This window comes from Cherax quadricarinatus, chromosome 56 (assembly GCF_038502225.1).
Source record: "Cherax quadricarinatus isolate ZL_2023a chromosome 56, ASM3850222v1, whole genome shotgun sequence".
In the NCBI taxonomy this organism is placed as follows: domain Eukaryota; kingdom Metazoa; phylum Arthropoda; class Malacostraca; order Decapoda; family Parastacidae; genus Cherax; species Cherax quadricarinatus.
The window spans coordinates 21,564,094-21,583,118 of record NC_091347.1 but is presented as its reverse complement, the minus strand read 5'-3'; the positions used below and the strand labels follow the sequence as shown (position 1 = coordinate 21,583,118).

General features: G+C 41.4%; 1 protein-coding gene across 2 annotated transcripts in view; it reads right to left on the bottom strand.

Annotated features, from left to right (window-relative positions):
- Positions 1-19,025, bottom strand: part of LOC128700790 (polycystin-1-like protein 2) — a 102,631-nt gene that overhangs the window by 66,832 nt on the left and 16,774 nt on the right. The window contains exons 9-17 of one of the 2 annotated variants that reach the window (XM_070097182.1): positions 18,411-18,586; positions 16,597-16,694; positions 12,023-12,185; positions 11,506-11,652; positions 11,053-11,113; positions 9,869-9,960; positions 7,502-7,682; positions 4,811-4,962; positions 3,317-3,458 (exon numbers count right to left, since the gene is read on the bottom strand). In XM_070097182.1, coding sequence (XP_069953283.1) covers positions 3,317-3,458; positions 4,811-4,962; positions 7,502-7,682; positions 9,869-9,960; positions 11,053-11,113; positions 11,506-11,652; positions 12,023-12,185; positions 16,597-16,694; positions 18,411-18,586 — 1,212 coding nt within the window. Of the gene's footprint in view, positions 1-3,316; positions 3,459-4,810; positions 4,963-7,501; positions 7,683-9,868; positions 9,961-11,052; positions 11,114-11,505; positions 11,653-12,022; positions 12,186-16,596; positions 16,695-18,410; positions 18,587-19,025 lie in introns of those variants that run through there. The other variant, XM_070097183.1, reaches the window with a different exon arrangement.

The window sequence follows — 19,025 nt, the reverse complement described above, 5'->3', positions numbered from 1 at the left end:
GTTGTGACCCCTTGTCCCTGTGTCCCCTCTCTGGAACATCCTATCTCTGTCCACCTTGTCTATTCCCTGCAGTATCTTGTATGTCGTTATCATGTCTCCCCTGACCCTTCTGTCCTCCAGTGTCATCAGTCCGATTTCCCTTAACCTTTCCTCGTACGACATTCCCTTGAGCTCTGGGACTAGCCTTGTTGCAAACCTTTGTACTTTCTCTAACTTCTTGACATGCTTCACCAGGTGTGGGTTCCAGACTGGTGCTGCATACTCCAGTATGGGCCTAACATACACAGTGTACAGTGTCTTGAACGATTCCTTATTAAGGTATCGGAACGCTATTCTCAGGTTTGCCAGGCGCCCGTATGCTGCAGCAGTTATTTGGTTGATTTGTGCCTCCGGTGATGTGCTCGGTGTTATGGTCACCCCAAGGTCTTTCTCCCTGAGTGAGGTCTGTAGTCTTTGTCCACTGAGCCTATACTCTGTCTGCAGTCTTCTTTGCCCCTCCCCAATCTTCATGACTTTGCATTTGGCTGGATTGAATTCGAGAAGCCAGTTACTGGACCACATGTCCAGGTCTCTTTGCAGTCCTGCCTCATCCTCGTCCGATTTAATTCTTCTCATCAACTTCACGTCATCTGCGAACAGGGACACTTCAGAGTCTATTCCTTCCATCATGTCGTTCACATATATCAAAAATAGCACTGGTCCTAGAACTGACCCCTGTGGAACCCCGCTCGTAACAGGCGCCCACTGTGATACCTCTTCACGTACCATGACTCGTTGCTGCCTCCCTGTCAGGTATTCCCTTATCCATTGCAGTGCCCTCCCTTTTACATGCGCCTGATCCTCCAGCTTCTGCACTAATCTCTTGTGGGGAACTGTGTCAAAGGCCTTCCTGCAGTCTAGGAAAACGCAATCTACCCACCCCTCTCTCTCGTGTCTTACTTCTGTTACCTTGTCATAAAACTCCAGGAGGTTGGTGATAAAATATTTGCCTTCCATGAACCCATGCTGGTTTTCATTTATAATCTTGTTCCTTTCCAGGTGTTCGACCACTCTCCTCCTGATAATCTTCTCCATGACTTTGCACACAATACATGTCAGAGACACAGGTCTGTAGTTTAGTGCCTCGTTTCTGTTTCCTTTCTTAAATATGGGGACTACATTAGCTGTCTTCCATTTCTCAGGTAGTTGCCCAGTTTCAAGGGATGTGTTGAAAATTGTGGTTAAAGGCATGCACAGCATCTCTGCTCCTTCTCTAAGGACCCATGGGGAGATGTTGTCCGGTCCCATCGCCTTTGAGGTGTCAAGGTCACTTAAGAGCTTCTTCACCTCCTCCTCAGTTGTTTGTATGTCATCCAACACTTGTTGGTATATTCCCTCTTGATGTTCCCTTCTGTGCTGTCTTCCCACAGCCCTTCCTGTCTCTACTGTAAAAACTTCCTTAAATCTCCTGTTCAGCTCCTCACATACCTCCTGATCATTTCTTGTGAATTCTCCACCTTCTGTCCTTAATCTGATCACCTGGTCTTTGACTGTTGTCTTCCTCCTGATGTGGCTATACAACAGTTTCGGGTCAGTCTTGATTCTCGATGCTATGTCATTTTCATACTGTCGCTGGGCCTCCCTCCTTACCTGTGCATACTCATTCCTGGCTCTGCGACTGATCTTCCTATTTTCATGTGTTCTCTGCCTTCTGTACTTTTTCCATTCTCTATTGCACTTTGTTTTTGCCTCCTTACACCGTCGGGTAAACCAGGGGCTCATTCTGGTCTTCCCGTTGTTACTGTTGCCCTTGGGAATAAACCTTTCCCCTGCCTCCTTGCATTTTGTTGTTACATATTCCATCATTTCATACCGGCGAATAAAAAAAAAAAAAAAAAAAATCATTTCATTTACTGGCTTTCCTGCCAGTTCTCTGTCCCACTGGACCTCCCGCAGGAAGTTCTTCAACCCTATGTAGTCCCCTCTTTTATAGTCAGGCTTTTCCCATTCAACTCCTGTTATTCTCTCCACTTGCAGCTCTACTATGTATTCAAAGCACAGAACCACGTGGTCGCTAGCTCCTAGGGGACCCTCATACTTGATGTCCTCAATGTCTGAGCTGCCCAGGATGAACACAAGGTCCAATCTTGCTGGTTCATCCTCCCATCTCACTCTGGTAGTGTCCTTAACATGTTGGTGCATGAGGTTTTCCAGCACCACGTCCAACATCCTGGCTCTCCATGTTTCGGGACCCCCATGTGGCTCCAGGTTTTCCCAGTCAATCTCCCTGTGGTTGAAATCCCCCATAACCAGCAACTTTGCTCTGCTGGAGTGAGCTCTTCTTGCCACCTCAGCAAGTGTGTCCACCATTGCTCTGTTGCTCTCTTCATATTCCTCTCTTGGCCTCCTGCAGTTCTGTGGTGGATTATACATCACTGCAATGACCACTTTGTGTTCCCCAGCCTGAAGTGTACCTGCTATGTAGTCTCTTTCTCCTGTGTGTATGCATGTGTGTTTACCTGGAGTTTACCTGGAGAGAGTTTCGGGGGTCAACGCCCCCGCGGCCCGGTCTGTGACCAGGCCTCCTGGTGGATCAGCCCCTGATCAACCAGGCTGTTGCTGCTGGCTGCACGCAAACCAACGTACGAGCCACAGCCCGGCTGATCAGGAACTGACTTTAGGTGATTGTCCAGTGCCAGCTTGAAGACTGCCAGGGGTCTGTTGGTAATCCCCCTTATGTATGCTGGGAGGCAGTTGAACAGTCTCGGGCCCCTGACACTTATTGTATGGTCTCTTAACGTGCTAGTGACACCCCTGCTTTTCATTGGGGGGATGGTGCATCGTCTGCCAAGTCTTTTGCTTTCGTAGTGAGTGATTTTCGTGTGCAAGTTCGGTGTATGCGTGTGTGTATGCATGTGTATGCATGTGTGTGTGTGTGTGTGTGTGTGTGTATGCATGTGTGTGTATGCATGTACTCACCTAGTTGAGGTTGCAGGGGGTCGAGTCCAAGCTCCTGGTCCCACCTCTTCACTGGTTGCTACATATGTGTGTATGCATGTGTATGCATGTGTGTGTATGCGTGTGTATGCATGTGTGTGTATACGTGTGTATGCATGTGTTTGTGCATGTGCATGCACGCCACACCAACTGAAAGGCACAATTTCAATTTTCTCTAATACACACATTCTTAATGCGAATTTCAGGTTTGCTTTTTTGTAACATGAAAAAGTAACACTGCAATAGGTCTACTGGCCCATGCCAGGCTCAAATCTCCAGAGCCTCAAGCCAATGAAGATTTATTTCTAGTCATCAGTACTGTCTTTAAAAATATACATGCCCTTCAATGCAGATGGTAGCAAATAAATGGAGGTGTTGTACATGAAGATGTTTTGATCATCACCAAAGCCTGGAGACATGACACCATTCAGCAGGATTCTTGTGGCGAAGGTAACATTTGCTAGGCCATCCTCCACTAACACCTGGTGGAGAAATTGCCACTAGATAAAGGTCACTTCTCTGAAAAGAACTTTTAAAGTCATTTGTAAGAGTCAAGAATATATGTACATTCATGAAGAGTACTGTAGCAATAAGGTTAATTATAAATTAATTAATTATAAATATTAACATTAACAATCCCATTAACATCTCAGTACATAAACAGGAATTCAAATGAGTCATGGCACTGTCAGTAATGCCATTATGAGGCAGAGATTTTTGACTAGAACGTAAGAATGGAGGAACCTGGAGTATACCTGGAGGGTGTTCCGAGGGTCAATGCCCTGCACCCTTATCCATGACCAGGCCTCATGGTGGATTACAGCCTGATCAACAAGGCCATTACTGCTGGCCCCATGCAAACCAACATATGAGCTACAGCCCGGCTGATCAGGTACGGACCTTAGGCGCTTGTCCAGCTCCCTCCTTAAGACAGCCAGGGGTCTATTGGTAATTCCTCTTATGTATGCTGACTCGGCAGTAGATGCACCACTCCCCCAATGAAAAGCAGGGGTGCCACGAGTACAGTGAGAGACAACACAATAAGTGTCAGGGGCCCAAGACTGTTCAACTGCCTCCCAGCATACATAAGGGGGATTACCAATAGACCGCTGGCTGTCTTCAAGCAGGCACTGGACAGGCACCTAAAGTCAGTACCTGACCAGCCGGGCTGTGGTTCATGCGTTGGGTTGCATGTGGCCAGGAGTAACAGCCTGGTTGATCAGACCCTGATCCACAATGAGACCTAGTCTCAGACCGAGCCACGGGGGTGTTGACCCCCGAAGCCCTCTCCAGGTATACTTAAGGTATGCAGTTACGATAAGATGGCACTGATAAGACGCCTGGTCATGGACCAGGCCGCTGGGGTGTCGACTCTGGAACACCCTCCACAAATGTGGGCTACAAAAAATTATTTACTGCAATTCTGTCTAAACTCTAAATTTTACATTTTTTAAATAATCATAGTAAATTTTTCTTCATCTTTAATTATCAAGTTAAGAATCATGCTACTCAAAATAAATACAGTGTACCTTAAAATACAATGCAATAAAATACAGTGGAACCTCAAATATCGAACTGCTCCTAACTCAACCAATTATGTAAGTGTATTTTTGCAAGTACTTTTATATGTATACATGTATTTTTGAGGGTCTGAAATGAACTAATCTAATTTCCATTATTCCTGATGGGAATAAATTTGTTTGGTAACGGCACTCGAACACCCGTCTGGAATGTGTATACGTATTAACTTGAAGCTCACGAATATAATAAGTTATATGGATTGTAAATAATTAAGGTGTCATCACATAACATAAACAGAACTGATGCTACTGACCGTAGTATTAAATGTGGTGTTTGAGACTTCATTCATGAGGAAGAAAGTGAGTGTATAGTTGCCTGGTTGAAGGATGATCGTGTGAAAGATTTCATTCAGAGCACGAGCAACACCACCACCGCTAGATGTGCCAAAGTCCATCGTCTCGTTAGCTGGGGAAGAAGTCGAGGAATATACAGTTCTGGGAATCATCGTCACCGTGACCTGGGCTCAGACCAGGCCTCATATTTTGAAAAAGAAGCATTATATGAAAGGATATGCAAAGTAATCACAGGGAAGGCACTGAATGATAGCTCTAGGTCATTGTGTTGCAATCAATACACCATCAGGTGCTTGCAATGTCGGAGAAATGAGTAGGAAGAGTTATCATTCAACTCCCCCTGTGGTTATTTTTCATACCTTTTCTTTCATCACTTGTCTGCAATTACTGCATAATGAAAGGATATATGACAGGGAAAAAACTACAGTATTAAGAATCACATGGGAAAGTAAAGTTTACTGAATATAAAAAAAAAGTTATAAGATTTATTTGTCACTGTATGTGTTCTTGAGAGAGAGCAAAGATAGACAACCTTGCCGGTGTAAAACATTGAACAGACTCACTCTTATGACAGGACGGTACATAGCATCTTCTAATACGTTTAGAAAATATTTAGTAATATGACACTCACAGCCTTTGTATAACAAAAGGACAATGGAAGGACCTCTGTCATTTCCTGCGTGAATAATGAGAATTATTTGTACTCTACCACTGTAAAAGTACTTAATTACGAACTTAAAAATGTAAGATTGTATCATAAATTGTACTACCTCATATTAATAATAAAGAGAAATATTGACTACAGTGGACCCCCGGCATTCGATATTAATCCGTTCCTGAGAGCCATTGAATGTCGAAAATATCGAAAGTCGAATTAATTTTCCCCATAAGAAATAATGGAAATCAAATTAATCCGTGTAAGACACCCAAAAGTATGAAAAAAAAAATTTTACCACATGAAATATTAATGCAATAGAATAATTACAATAACAACAATAACAATAGTTTAATAACAATAGAATAATTGACACTTACCTTTAATGAAGATCTGGTGATGATTGATGGGATGGGAAGAGGGGAGAGTGTGGATGGTGTTAGTGTTTAGAAGGGGAATCCCCTTCCATTATGACTTGAACTGGCAGCCTCACCATGCCTTACCACACTGTGTATGCCACTACGATTCTTAAATCTTTCAAACCAACCTTTGCTGGCCTTAAATTCACTTACATCACCACTAGTTGCAGGCAATTTCTTTACCAAATTATCATGCACTCCGACACACGCACTCCACTTTCGTACTTTGCAATTATCTCTTTCTTCATTTCAATAGTCATTAGCATCTTTTTTCTTGAAGGATTGGCACTAGAAGCTTTCTTGGGGTCCATGCTTACTTATTTTGCAGAAACAAGCACCAAAAACAGTGATAATATGGATAATATGGAATGTACCGAATGTATCCTTAGATGCGTGCACACTGGCTGGCTTGTAAACACTGGCACACACGGTGCAGTTCAGGCCACACGTGGACACGTCTCGTACGAATCGTATTGAATGTCGGGTTTTCCATCGAATGTTGAGGCGAAATTTTTGCGTTAAAATGCATCGAATATCGGATTTATTGAATGTCGATGCCATCGAATGTCGGGGTCCACTGTATTTGTATTCTGTCACTCTTTACCTGTCTAGACTTAAGTAATTTGTAAGTATTAGGTTAAGTCTGCCAGAAATGCCTTGGCATGATAGTGGCTTTCTTTGCTTAAATCAAATTATGATATGTAAACACACATTGTAGCCTTAGCAAAGAAATATATTCTTATTATTATTTGTTATACATCAGCTATATTCTACTAAGGTAGGGTGATACAAAGAGAAATGGATGGTGATACTGACAAGAAGTGGAAAAAGACGCTACTTATGTATAGTTAAGGACATTTATTAGAGGAAATGTCTAACACAGGCCTTTCAAAATTTCATCTGTTACATCCCTTTTTTCCAGTTTTTTTTCTTTCATTACATTCCATAGAGAAAGCATAGCATCTCATTTTTTTTTCTTAAAAGCTCTAACCAACATAACACCATATTAGCCTAATCTTAGGAAGCTCTGACCAACACAATACCATGACGAAGCCCCATGGCCTGATGGCTAAAGCTCTCACTTCACACGGCGAGGATCTGGGTTCGATTCCCAGCGAAGGTAGTAACACTGGGCATATTTCTTTACACTAGTTGTCTATGTTTTCCTTCAGTAAAATGGGTACCTGGGAGTTAGTCAACTGGTGTGGGTCGCATCCTGGGACAAAACTGACCTAATTTCCCCGAAATGCTCTGCATAACAGGCGGTTTTCTATGTAGTAGTAACAGGCGGCTTTCTATGTAGTAGTATGTCATTGATGTTAGTTAAGTCTGTATACCTTGTACATGCATTTGTAAAAATAAAGATATTATATTGTGGTACCTTAATCTTAGGAAGCCCAGACCAACAACAAAAGACCACAGTAGCTTAATCTTAAGAACCCCTTACCAACATAACATTAGTAAGCTCTAATCAAAATAGCTCGGGCAGCATAACCACTTACAGCTCTGATTAACACAATACAATGATAACTTAACCTCAAGAAGTTCCAATCAACATAAATCCAGAGGGAACTTACGGAACAGTGACCCACTGATATATGTGGCATAAATGCTTGCTGAAAAAGGTGGGTTGGGTGCAGCTGTAAGATTGATGGAAATATTGAATCCTTCTTTGACGCCCAGGCAAGGGCACAGAGGCGTTGCTGTCCAATTGTTGCTTACTACTGGGACTACATGAATAAAGCTGGAATAATTTACCTGTAAATCAAAATATTACAAAATTTAACATATATTTATCTTACACACTAATGTAATGTCACCATGGTTGTTTAATATATTTATAGATGGGGTTGTAAAAGAAGTAAATGCTAGGGTGTTCGGGAGAGGGGTGGGATTAAATTATGGGGAATCAAATTTAAAATGGGAATTGACAGTTACTTTTTGCTGATGATACTGTGCTTATGGGAGATTCTAAAGAAAAATTGCAAAGGTTAGTGGATGAGTTTGAGAATGTGTGTAAAGGTAGAAAGTTGAAAGTGAACATAGAAAAGAGTAAGGTGATGAGGGTATCAAATGATTTAGATAAAGAAAAATTGGATATCAAATTGGGGAGGAGGAGTATGGAAGAAGTGAATGTTTTCAGATACTTGGGAGTTGACGTGTCGGCGGATGGATTTATGAAGGATGAGGTTAATCATAGAATTGATGAGGGAAAAAAGGTGAGTGGTGCATTGAGGTATATGTGGAGTCAAAAAACGTTATCTATGGAGGCAAAGAAGGGAATGTATGAAAGTATAGTAGTACCAACACTCTTATATGGATGTGAAGCTTGGGTGGTAAATGCAGCAGCGAGGAGACGGTTGGAGGCAGTGGAGATGTCCTGTCTAAGGGCAATGTGTGGTGTAAATATTATGCAGAAAATTCGGAGTGTGGAAATTAGGAGAAGGTGTGGAGTTAATAAAAGCATTAGTCAGAGGGCAGAAGAGGGGTTGTTGAGGTGGTTTGGTCATTTAGAGAGAATGGATCAAAGTAGAATGACATGGAAAGCATATAAATCTATAGGGGAAGGAAAGAGGGGTAGGGGTCGTCCTCGAAAGGGTTGGAAAGAGGGGGTAAAGGAGGTTTTGTGGGTGAGGGGCTTGGACTTCCAGCAAGCGTGCATGAGCGTGTTAGATAGGAGTGAATGGAGACGAATGATACTTGGGACCTGACGATCTGTTGGAGTGTGAGCAGGGTAATATTTAGTGAAGGGATTCAGGGAAACCGGTTATTTTCATATAGTCAGACTTGAGTCCTGGAAATGGGAAGTACAATGCCTGCACTTTAAAGGAGGGGTTTGGGATATTGGCAGTTTGGAGGGATATGTTGTGTATCTCTATACGTATATGCTTCTAAACTGTTATATTCTGAGCACCTCTGCAAAAGCAGTGATAATGTGTGAATGTGGTGAAAGTGTTGAATGATGATGAAAGTATTTTCTTTTTGGGGATTTTCTTTCTTTTTTTTTGGGTCACCCTGCCTCGGTGGGAGACGACCGACTTGTTGAAAAAAAAAAAAAAAAAACTTATAAGCATTAATATTTTTTTTTAATATTTGCTGTAATGTTGTGGTGTCACATAGATCAGGGGAGCCACACAATGTTGTGTATCAAACTATGATAATAGTGAAAGAAAAATATTAAAACTTCTTTATAACAAAAGGTATTTCTAAAAATTGTATTGCTAGGTGTCAGAAAATAATATGCGAGTCTTACATACACGACACTATTTACTTATTACAGATTAATCCTCTATTAAAACACCTTATTTTTTACTATCCTTGGGTATGGGTATTATTGTGTTGACTTTTTTCTAAATGGGGTAGAATACCTACCTCAAGCATACCAGAGTAAGAGATCATCACTATGAACTAAGAAAGAAGAGCTGCCACGTGTATGCTAAAAAGTTCTTCACGGAGCAATAGAACAGCTTACATGAGGAGGTAGTGATGGCTGTAATAGTTGGTCTTTCCTAGACTAATTATTTTGTGTGACTGTACCCTGAGGGTTTCTGCTTAATAATAAAATATGAGAATAAATATTACAACCAGGACAGAATAAATGCTGAAGACAGGTCACCATGAGCTTTGTTCTGCTCCTGTAACTAGTGGTAATCACAGGTATTTACAAATAGGTAATCACAAACAATTATTATTATTTTTTATTATTATCACACTGGCCGATTCCCACCAAGGCAGGGTGGCCCGAAAAAGAAAAACTTTCACCATCATTCACTCCATCACTGTCTTGCCAGAAGGGTGCTTTACACTACAGTTTAAACTGCAACATTAACACCCCTCCTGCAGAGTGCAGGCACTGTAATTCCAAACAAGTCATCACAAAAAAGTCATCACAAACATAACTATGAATAAAGATTAAAAAGTGCACAATAATGTACAATACTCACCCAGTTCAGAGCATTGGAAGCATTTCCAAGAAGAGTATAATTTCCAGTCTTATTATAAGTCAGTTGCACTACCCAATCCATACCTGTTGAATCTGACAAAGACAATAAAAAAAATGGTATATGTAATCCATGACGATATGTTAAAACTTCCGAACGCCATCACCATAGGCCTACTCTGCCTCTAAAATCTTACCAAATTCAGTGATTTAAAAATATTTCTGAACAATTATTTCACATTACTATGAAGTATATGATCACACAATGCTTAACCCTTAAACTGTCCAAACAAATTTACGTTCACATGCGTAGTGCTCCAAAAGTAGATCTACATTTTTTTACATATTTTCAAATATAACAAAAAAACAAAGTAGATCAAAGATGATCTACTTTTTTTACATACTTTCAAATGTTGAAAAAACGTAGATCTACGTTAGGACAGTTTAAGGGTTAAACAAATCAAATTAATCTTGAGTGACAATACACTACTTTAAAACAATAGAAATTTCCATAACTCAAAGACTTCTATACAAAAATTAATATAGAAGATAAAATCACACATGTTAGTAATGACACACTGCAACAGTTTAAAAAGCATTAAAATTTCAACTCATCAAGCTCAGGGTTGTTAAGATGCCAATAAAGGCCACTTAATTCAAGGTTATCCTCCCCCTCCTTGGATCAAATCTGATTACATACAGTACTATATTTTCTGACATACAGTGGAACCTCAAAAATCGAACCGCTCCCAACTCAACCAATTATGTAAGTGTATTTTTGTAAGTGCTTTTATAAGTGTATTTTTGAGGGTCTTAAATGGTCTAATCTAATTTACATTATTCCTGATGGGAATAAATTCGTTCAGTAGTGGCACTCGAACAGCCTTCTGGACCGAAGAAAGTTCGATATTTGAGGTTCCACTGTATAAGGCATGCTTTTTCCCCCACAAAAGTTTTGGAAAATCAGCCTGCATCTTACATGCTCAAGGTCAGGGTCAAGGGTAGGCTTCATGTTATGCTTTAGCATTTTGTTTGTTACAATTGCTGGGAAACACAATCTTATATAGACCGGGCCGCAGGGGCACTGACCACCGAAACCTTCTCCAGGAATACCCCAGGTATGTTCATGCACAATATATGCTGGAAAATACAGTATACTCATATAATAATAATAATAATAATACTAACTAGCAAAGTAGGTGTATGCAACTTTAGGACCCCAGTTAAGACTAGAGAAGAGAGGAGCACCCTGAAAATAGAATCATTATTAATACTAAGCTATGAAAGTATATAATATTCATGCATTTGCAGTTATACATGGTGTAAATATTATGCAGAGAATTCAAATAGTAGAAATTAAAAGGCATCAGGTTATGAAAGGTCGAAGCCAGAGAGTAGTGTTGAAATGGTTTATTAGGAAGAGAAGGAGCAGAACAGGATGACCAAGAGTGTATAAATCTGGGGCAGTAGTAGTAGCAGTAGTACTATACTGTGGTAGTAGTACTGTAGAAGTAGTGTCAGAAGTAGTATTGTAGTAGCAGTAGTGTCAGCAGTAGTACTGTAGTAGTAGCAGTAGTAGTGTGAGAAGCAGTATTGTTGTAGTAGTATTAGTAGCAGTAGTTGCACTGTAGTAAGACAGACCTTAGTAAAGGTGATGTGGAAGGGAGTTGTGTAGAAGAGTGGAACCCAAAATTCATCAACTAAGTCTGGTTCACTGACAAGTTCCTGACATACTGTTGAAGCTTGGCCGGTCCAGTTACTTGCTGCCCCCAGTAACTTACTCGTAATCTGAAAACAAACTACATAATTAGCCTTTAACTATTAAGGAGACAATTAAAATGGAGCACCACTATTCCATATTTACCAGTGTATATACATAAAGTAATTTATTTCAAATGCAAAATGATATCTCACATAAATAATGCAAAGCCTCAGTGAAGGAAATATTTTGGGAGAGGCACAGACTACTGAAATTTGTTTAGAAGAGGAAATATTTAGACAAAGATTGATTTCCACATGATAACTGTTTATGCTTTGTTATTGTATTAAAGTTCCCCTGACTGATGATGTACAGGTATAACACAGCCTTAATTAATGACCCTGGTTCAGTAAACAGGCTTTAAACCTAACCAAAAGAGACATACAGGAATCTACGTACCACATAGGTCAGATTGTGGGTTCCTTTCAGGGAGTACATAGAAGTATTTTGTGTATAAGGTGTAGGAACAAGGGCAGTAGGAATAGATGAAGCTGTGGCACAGTCCACCTTGTAGCTCATATTAACTAGCTGATGTTCCCTCACAGTTGCACTTATGACCAATCTAAAATGAAAACGTTACTAAATATACATATTTGAGGGTCCAAAACTCAAAATATTTAGTAAAATCACACAAATTATTATTATAATAAAAAAGAAGTGCCAAACCTACAAGGGTCATACAGAGCAGAAAATCACACAAAGAGGCACACATACCATACACAAATATAAAAAAAACGTTAAGATAATGCAAAAAAATGCATCAAGGTAGTAACTGTGCTGAAGGCAATGATTAGATTTTGCCACCGAAGTGGCTAGTTTATTGTGCACCCATATCCAACCTTTGGACAGTAGTGCAAGAATATATGGATACACAAAAGGCCTAGGAACTAGGCCCCAAAAGGATTAACATGTGTACATTTGGATTTATATCTACATATCTACAGTTCACTTATCTGTTACGGGCAAATTTAGTTAATTTGCTTAGTATATCTTATTTTCATTAATAAGACATCTTGACATGTCACATAGGTTATTATACTGTCTGTCTCTGTATTCCTCAATAAGTGGACAATTAAGCACATAGTGTTCAAGACAGTGACCATATGCCTGATCACATAATTTACATTTAGTTTGATCATCATCTGTGTGTCTCCCAAACTGCCAGAAGTACTTGTAACCAAGCCTAAGCCTGGCCACTACAACATCAGTCAGTACTTGTAACCAAGCCTAAGCCTGGCCACTACAACATCAGTCAGTACTTGTAACCAAGCCTAAGCCTGGCCACTACAACATCAGTCAGTACTTGTAACCAAGCCTAAGCCTGGCCACTACAACATCAGTCAGTACTTGTAACCAAGCCTAAGCCTGGCCACTACAACATCAGTCAGTACTTGTAACCAAGCCTAAGCCTGGCCACTACAACATCAGTCAGTACTTGTAACCAAGCCTAAGCCTGGCCACTACAACATCAGTCAGTACTTGTAACCAAGCCTAAGCCTGGCCACTACAACATCAGTCAGTCTGTTCACATTGCAAGTTGCTCCATAAACATACTTATCTATTTTCATGTTATCATAGTGGGTTATAGATCTACTCAGGCTTCTAATTGCATTCCTATAACAATCATTTTCAATATTTACTTCTCTCCTAATATTATTCCTGATGCTAGACACAGTTATGGTGGCCTGGTGGTTAACGCTCTCGCTTCACACGGTGAGGGCCTGGGTTCGATTCCCAGCCAGAGTAGAAACATTGGGCGTGTTTCTTTCCAACTGTTGTCTATGTTCCCCATCAGTAAAATGGGTACCTGGGTGTTAGTCGACTGGTGTGGGTCGCATCCTGGGACACTGACCTAATTTGCCCGAGATGCTCAGCATAACAAGTGGCTTTCTATGTAGTAGTATGTCATTGTTGTCAGCTAGGACTGTATACCATGTACATGTACTTGTAGTAAATAAAGATTATTATTATTATTATAAAATTATATTCTACATTCTCCTTCTGGGTACTCTTCTTGGCTAACATATCAACTTTATTATGAAGGAGTAATCCAAAGTGTGATGGGATCCATAGCAATTGTACATTAATTCCTTTGTCCCTGATTTTTGAGTATCTGTACCTGGCTTCTCCAGAGAGGGACCTACAGGTCCAGAGAGGGACCTACAGGTCCAGAGAGGGACCTACAGGTCCAGAGAGGGACCTACAGGTCCAGAGAGGGACCTACAGGTTCAAAGAGGGACCTACAGGTCCAGAGGGACCTACAGGTTGTATTAGAGAGGGACCTACAGGTCCAGAGAGGGACCTACAGGTCCAGAGAGGGACCTACAGGTCCAGAGAGGGACCTACAGGTCCAGAGAGGGACCTACAGGTCCAGAGAGGGACTTACAGGTCCAGAGAGGGACCTACAGGTCCAGAGAGGGACCTACAGGTCCAGAGAGGGACCTACAGGTCCAGAGAGGGACCTACAGGTCCAGAGAGGGACCTACAGGTCCAGAGAGGGACCTACAGGTTGTATTAGAGGGACCTACAGGTCCAGAGAGGGACCTACAGGTCCAGAGAGGGACCTACAGGTCTAGAGAGGGACCTACAGGTCTAGAGAGGGACTTACAGGTTGTATTAGAGGAGGTCCAGAGAGGGACCTACAGGTTGTACTAGAGAGGGACCTACAGGTTGTACTAGAGGGACCTACAGGTCCCTCTCTAATACAACCTTCCCAACATTCTCCACCTAACTCTTCACACTATAAATTCATGTACTCTTTACCCAGGTAGATCTGTTAGTGACTTGATAAAGATCGCTGTGTGGGTGAAACATAGTAAATGATCACATTATATTGTATTTGTGTTTATTTTTCCATCGTATTGGTATTTTATACCTTTTATCTCTACAGAGACATCAGCACTGGTGGAAGACAAAGTTGAGAGGTAGTTGTTGTAATCAAGCACCCTCTCAACTTTGTCTTCCACCAGTGCTGATGTCTCTGTAATTGACTGATAAAGCCTGCAGCGCAGGCGAAACGTTTACCCAATAAAGATTCTTAGTGTTTCCCTGTGTCATACTCCTCAGGTTTGTCGGTCAAAAATCAAGAAGCGGAACCTAGACATCAAACTTTCTTCCCGACAAACTCATATATACCGTAAATACAAATAAATGATCACAATAACACAGCAGATCAAATGCTGAGTGTCAGTGGTTCGATCCCCGGCATGGGTGGAAACACTAAGCATGTTTCCTTACACCGAAATACAGATTCACATATTCAGGACTTGCTCTGATACCTACTCTTCCTAGTCTCCCTGTGATCCCCGTTGGGGAGGGGAACCTCTACCTTTCATCTTCATCCTTGGATCAAGATGAATTCTCCAGTCAAGATAAAACCCTCCAGTGGGACGGTGATTGACTCTATGAAGCTTGCCATTGTTACTACCTTGCGGACTGAACTTAGTTAAATCCTCTGCTAAGACTAGTCTCTTAGATTAAAGCTAACCTATGACACTGAGCTTGACTCTATCATCATTACTGATTCTATGTCATCATTGAAGGCTCTTGGCTCATATAATGACTCCAACAACATGCTCATTGGGGAAGCCAGGTATAGATACTCAAAAATTAGGGACAAAGGAATTAATGTACAATTGCTATGGATCCCATCACATATTGGATTACTAGTCTCTCTGACAATGGGTTTCAAGTTATTTAATATCCAGCGAATCGAGCCAAACGTTTTATCTTCCTCAAGAAGCTTGATAAATTTATCACATCTTAAGTCCTGCACTGCTACTACTCCACCTAAATGTCTTCACTGCAAAACGGACCATCATACTCTTGCTTCAAGATGCCCCATCGGCCATCCACCGTGAACCTCTGAAGACCCAAGAAGCAGAACAGAAAAAGATACCATTCAAGTCTCCTACTTATGCAGTCAGACACTTCAAAACTTCTCAAGGTCACTCTACCCTCCATCACTCCTCCAGCCTGTGACCCAACCAAGATACATTACTGTCTGCCCACATACATATGGCACAGCCTGGCTCCTTTAAGGACGTTATCAACGAGTTCTTTGAACTAACCAACATGCCCAAATTCGTCTTCCCAGCCTCTCCACCGTCTGCAGACATTTCTAAGTTCGCAAAAGATTTAGTTAATGTGTCTGCACACCAGCAACAGCAGGTTCACCACCATCACTAACTGTACGTGACGTCACTCCACCTCCAACCACCAGACTTTGTACACCACTTGACATTTTCCTAACGAAATGACTGGCCAGGAACTAGTCACCTCTCTGGAGGCCGGGACTACTAAGTTCACCTGATGAACTACTCGATATCCTTTTCCAGTAGTATTTCCATCCTTCTTATCTTAGGACAGCTCTTGTCGTCTTCGTTAGTTCCTTACACCTACTGTCCCTGTTCGTCCAGAAGTAAGTAGGTGCCTGGGTGTTAGGTGACCGGTGTGGGTTGCACCCTGGGGGACAAGACCAAAGGGTCGTAATGGAAATAAGACAGACGGCCACTGATGACACACTGATTTTATTGGGTTATCCTGGGTGACTAACTCTCCTCTGGGTGTAAAATACCAATAAAATTTCCTCTTAATTGGTGTTGAAGGGCTCTTGATCCAAGTAATTGTAGCTATTCTTTCCTACTGTTTGTTGTTGTTATAATATTAGTCAGGAGACAGGACAAGTGTCTCTTCAAATGGGTCTTAAACACGTGCATGACACGTTTTATACTTGATGTGTAATACAATTTTCCTACTTTTTGACCAAACCTGACTACTTCTTGACGACTACTGCGGGTTTGGCGCTTCCCCATAAGTAAGTTTATTCAGGTATACACAAATACAGTTACATAGATTATCATACATAGCACATATATGTAGAGACCCTGGGATACACATGACTAATTAAATTAATTTTGTCTTATACCTACTAAAACTACATAATGTGCTGATGCTTGTTATATTCAACTTACTTCTTGGTAATATTTGCTGTTTCCTGGGCAGTGGTAGCGTCCACGTAAGATACAATGATGTCCAGATGTTCGTCTACATGTCTCGATCTTGTACTGATCTGAAACAATTTTACGAGATGTTTAATAAATGTTTAATTTGATAAAGTGTCTCATACAATGGGCTTTTATATACACTTTATCTGTAGTTGGTATTTCCTGCATATTTTGTTCTACGATGCTAAGATACAAAAATGTTTTGATTTACCTGCATTAACTTCCTATTAAATAAATATTCTTATTAATGCCATGATTTAGATTATCTATGACTCCATATATGCATATGTGATACATTGTGTATATGTAAGTATCTGGGGTCTGGTTATGTGGTAAATGTATTGTGAACTTTGATGCAGAATGCGCAGGTTCGAATCCTGCTGTGGGCTGATACCTGGAGTTTACCTGGAGAGAGTTCCGGGGGTCAACGCCCCCGCGGCCCGGTCTGTGACCAGGCCTCCTGGTGGATCAGATAGGCGAAAGTAAAAAAAAAAAAAGCCTGTTTGCGACTTGTTAAGCATGTATATAAACTCACACACACACAGTGAAGAGGCGGGTCCATGAGCTATGTAGTCAACCCCTGCAACCACAATTAGGTTACCTGGAGGTTACCTGGAGGTTATTCCGGGGATCAACGCCCCCGCGGCCCGGTCCACGACCAGGCCTCCCGATGGATCAGGGCCTGATCAACTAGACTGTTACTGCTGGCCGCACGCAGTCCGACGTACGAGCCACAGCCCGGCTGATCCGGCACCGACTTTAGGTATCTGTCCAGCTCTCTCTTGAAGGCAGCCAGGGGTTTATTGGCAATTCCCCTAATGCTTGATGGGAGGCTGTTGAACAGTTTTGGGCCCCGGACACTTATGGTGTTTTCTCTTAGTGTATTGGCGGCATTTTGCATCGCCTGCCCAGTCTTTTACTTTCGTAGGGAGTGATTTCTGTGTGCAGATTTGGGACCATTTTCCTGAGCTCTGATCATACAAGTTTTTCAGACATTTGTTCCCTCTACGTCTTCAGGACACTGAATTGTAACTTAGTAATAACAGATGCCGTGCTCCTGACCTAACTAGGTTAGGGCATTGGCTTAAGTCGGTGGGAGACTTGGACCTGCCTCTCATGGGCCAGTATGCCTGCTGCAGTGTTCCTTTTGTTATGTTCTTAGAATAATAACCTTAAAATGTAGGCCTCAGTCAGATGACCTCGGAAGGACTCAGTCTGATGACCTCAGGAGGACTCAGTCAGATGACCTCGGAAGGACTCAGTCTGATGACCTCAGGAGGACTCAGATGACCTCAGAAGGCCTCAGTCAATGGAAATATAAACATATGCAGTATAATGTGATCCTCTGTTGACAACGCTTCGCCCACACAGTGGACTTTTTCAAGTCACAAACAGATCTACCTGTTTGTGACTTGAAAAAGCCCACTGTGTGGGCGAAACGTTGTCAATAAAGGATCACATTATACTGCATATGTATTTATATTTCCATTGTGTCGGTATTTTATACCATTTATTTCCAGGCTTGCGTGCAGCCAGCAGCAACAGCCTGGTTGATCAGGCTCTGATCCACCAGGAGGCCTGGTCACAGACCGGGCCGCGGGGGCATTGACCCCCGGAACTCTCTCCAGGTAAACTCCAGTCAAACGACCTCAGAAGTCCTCGGTCAGATGACCAAAAGCTCCAGCTTTTACAAATCAAATCTCTAAGAAAATTTAACGATTTTGGAGTAATGCCAACGTGTTTAGTAGTAGTAGTAATAATAATAATAATAATATACTAACATTGAGGGGAGCAGAGTAGCAGTCAGCAGTGTTGAGGCAGCCAACAGCAAGTCTCTCACCTTTATGAACCTCAACATCATCCACATCAAACACATGGGTATAATTTACATTCACAATATTCACATAGAATGAATACAAGAGTCTGTACTGAAAGTTGGAGTTTAGTGCTGTTGTACCTGCAACAAATAATATTAACTAACAGTATTTTAAAGTCTTGATATTACTGGTTTTTGGCTATATTATTTAATGTTAAATATTTACACGGATAATCCACACTAGTTACTGCTTTATATACAAAGATATTATTTCAAGGACCACAATGTCAGTAAGTTTATTTAGACACAGGTATACATAAGTAGCTGGATTGGCAGCTCACACAGTGAGGTCCGGGGTTCGATCCCCGGTACGGATAAAAACACCTGTTGTCCGTGTTCACCCATCAGTAAAATAGGTACCTGGGTGTTAGTAGACTAGAGAAGGTCGCATCCTGGGACAAAATGACCTAATTTGCCCGAAATGTTCAGCATAACAAGGGGCTTTCTGTATAGTAATATGTCATTGATGTCAGCTAGGACTGTATACCTTGTACATGTAGAAATAGAGATTATTATTATT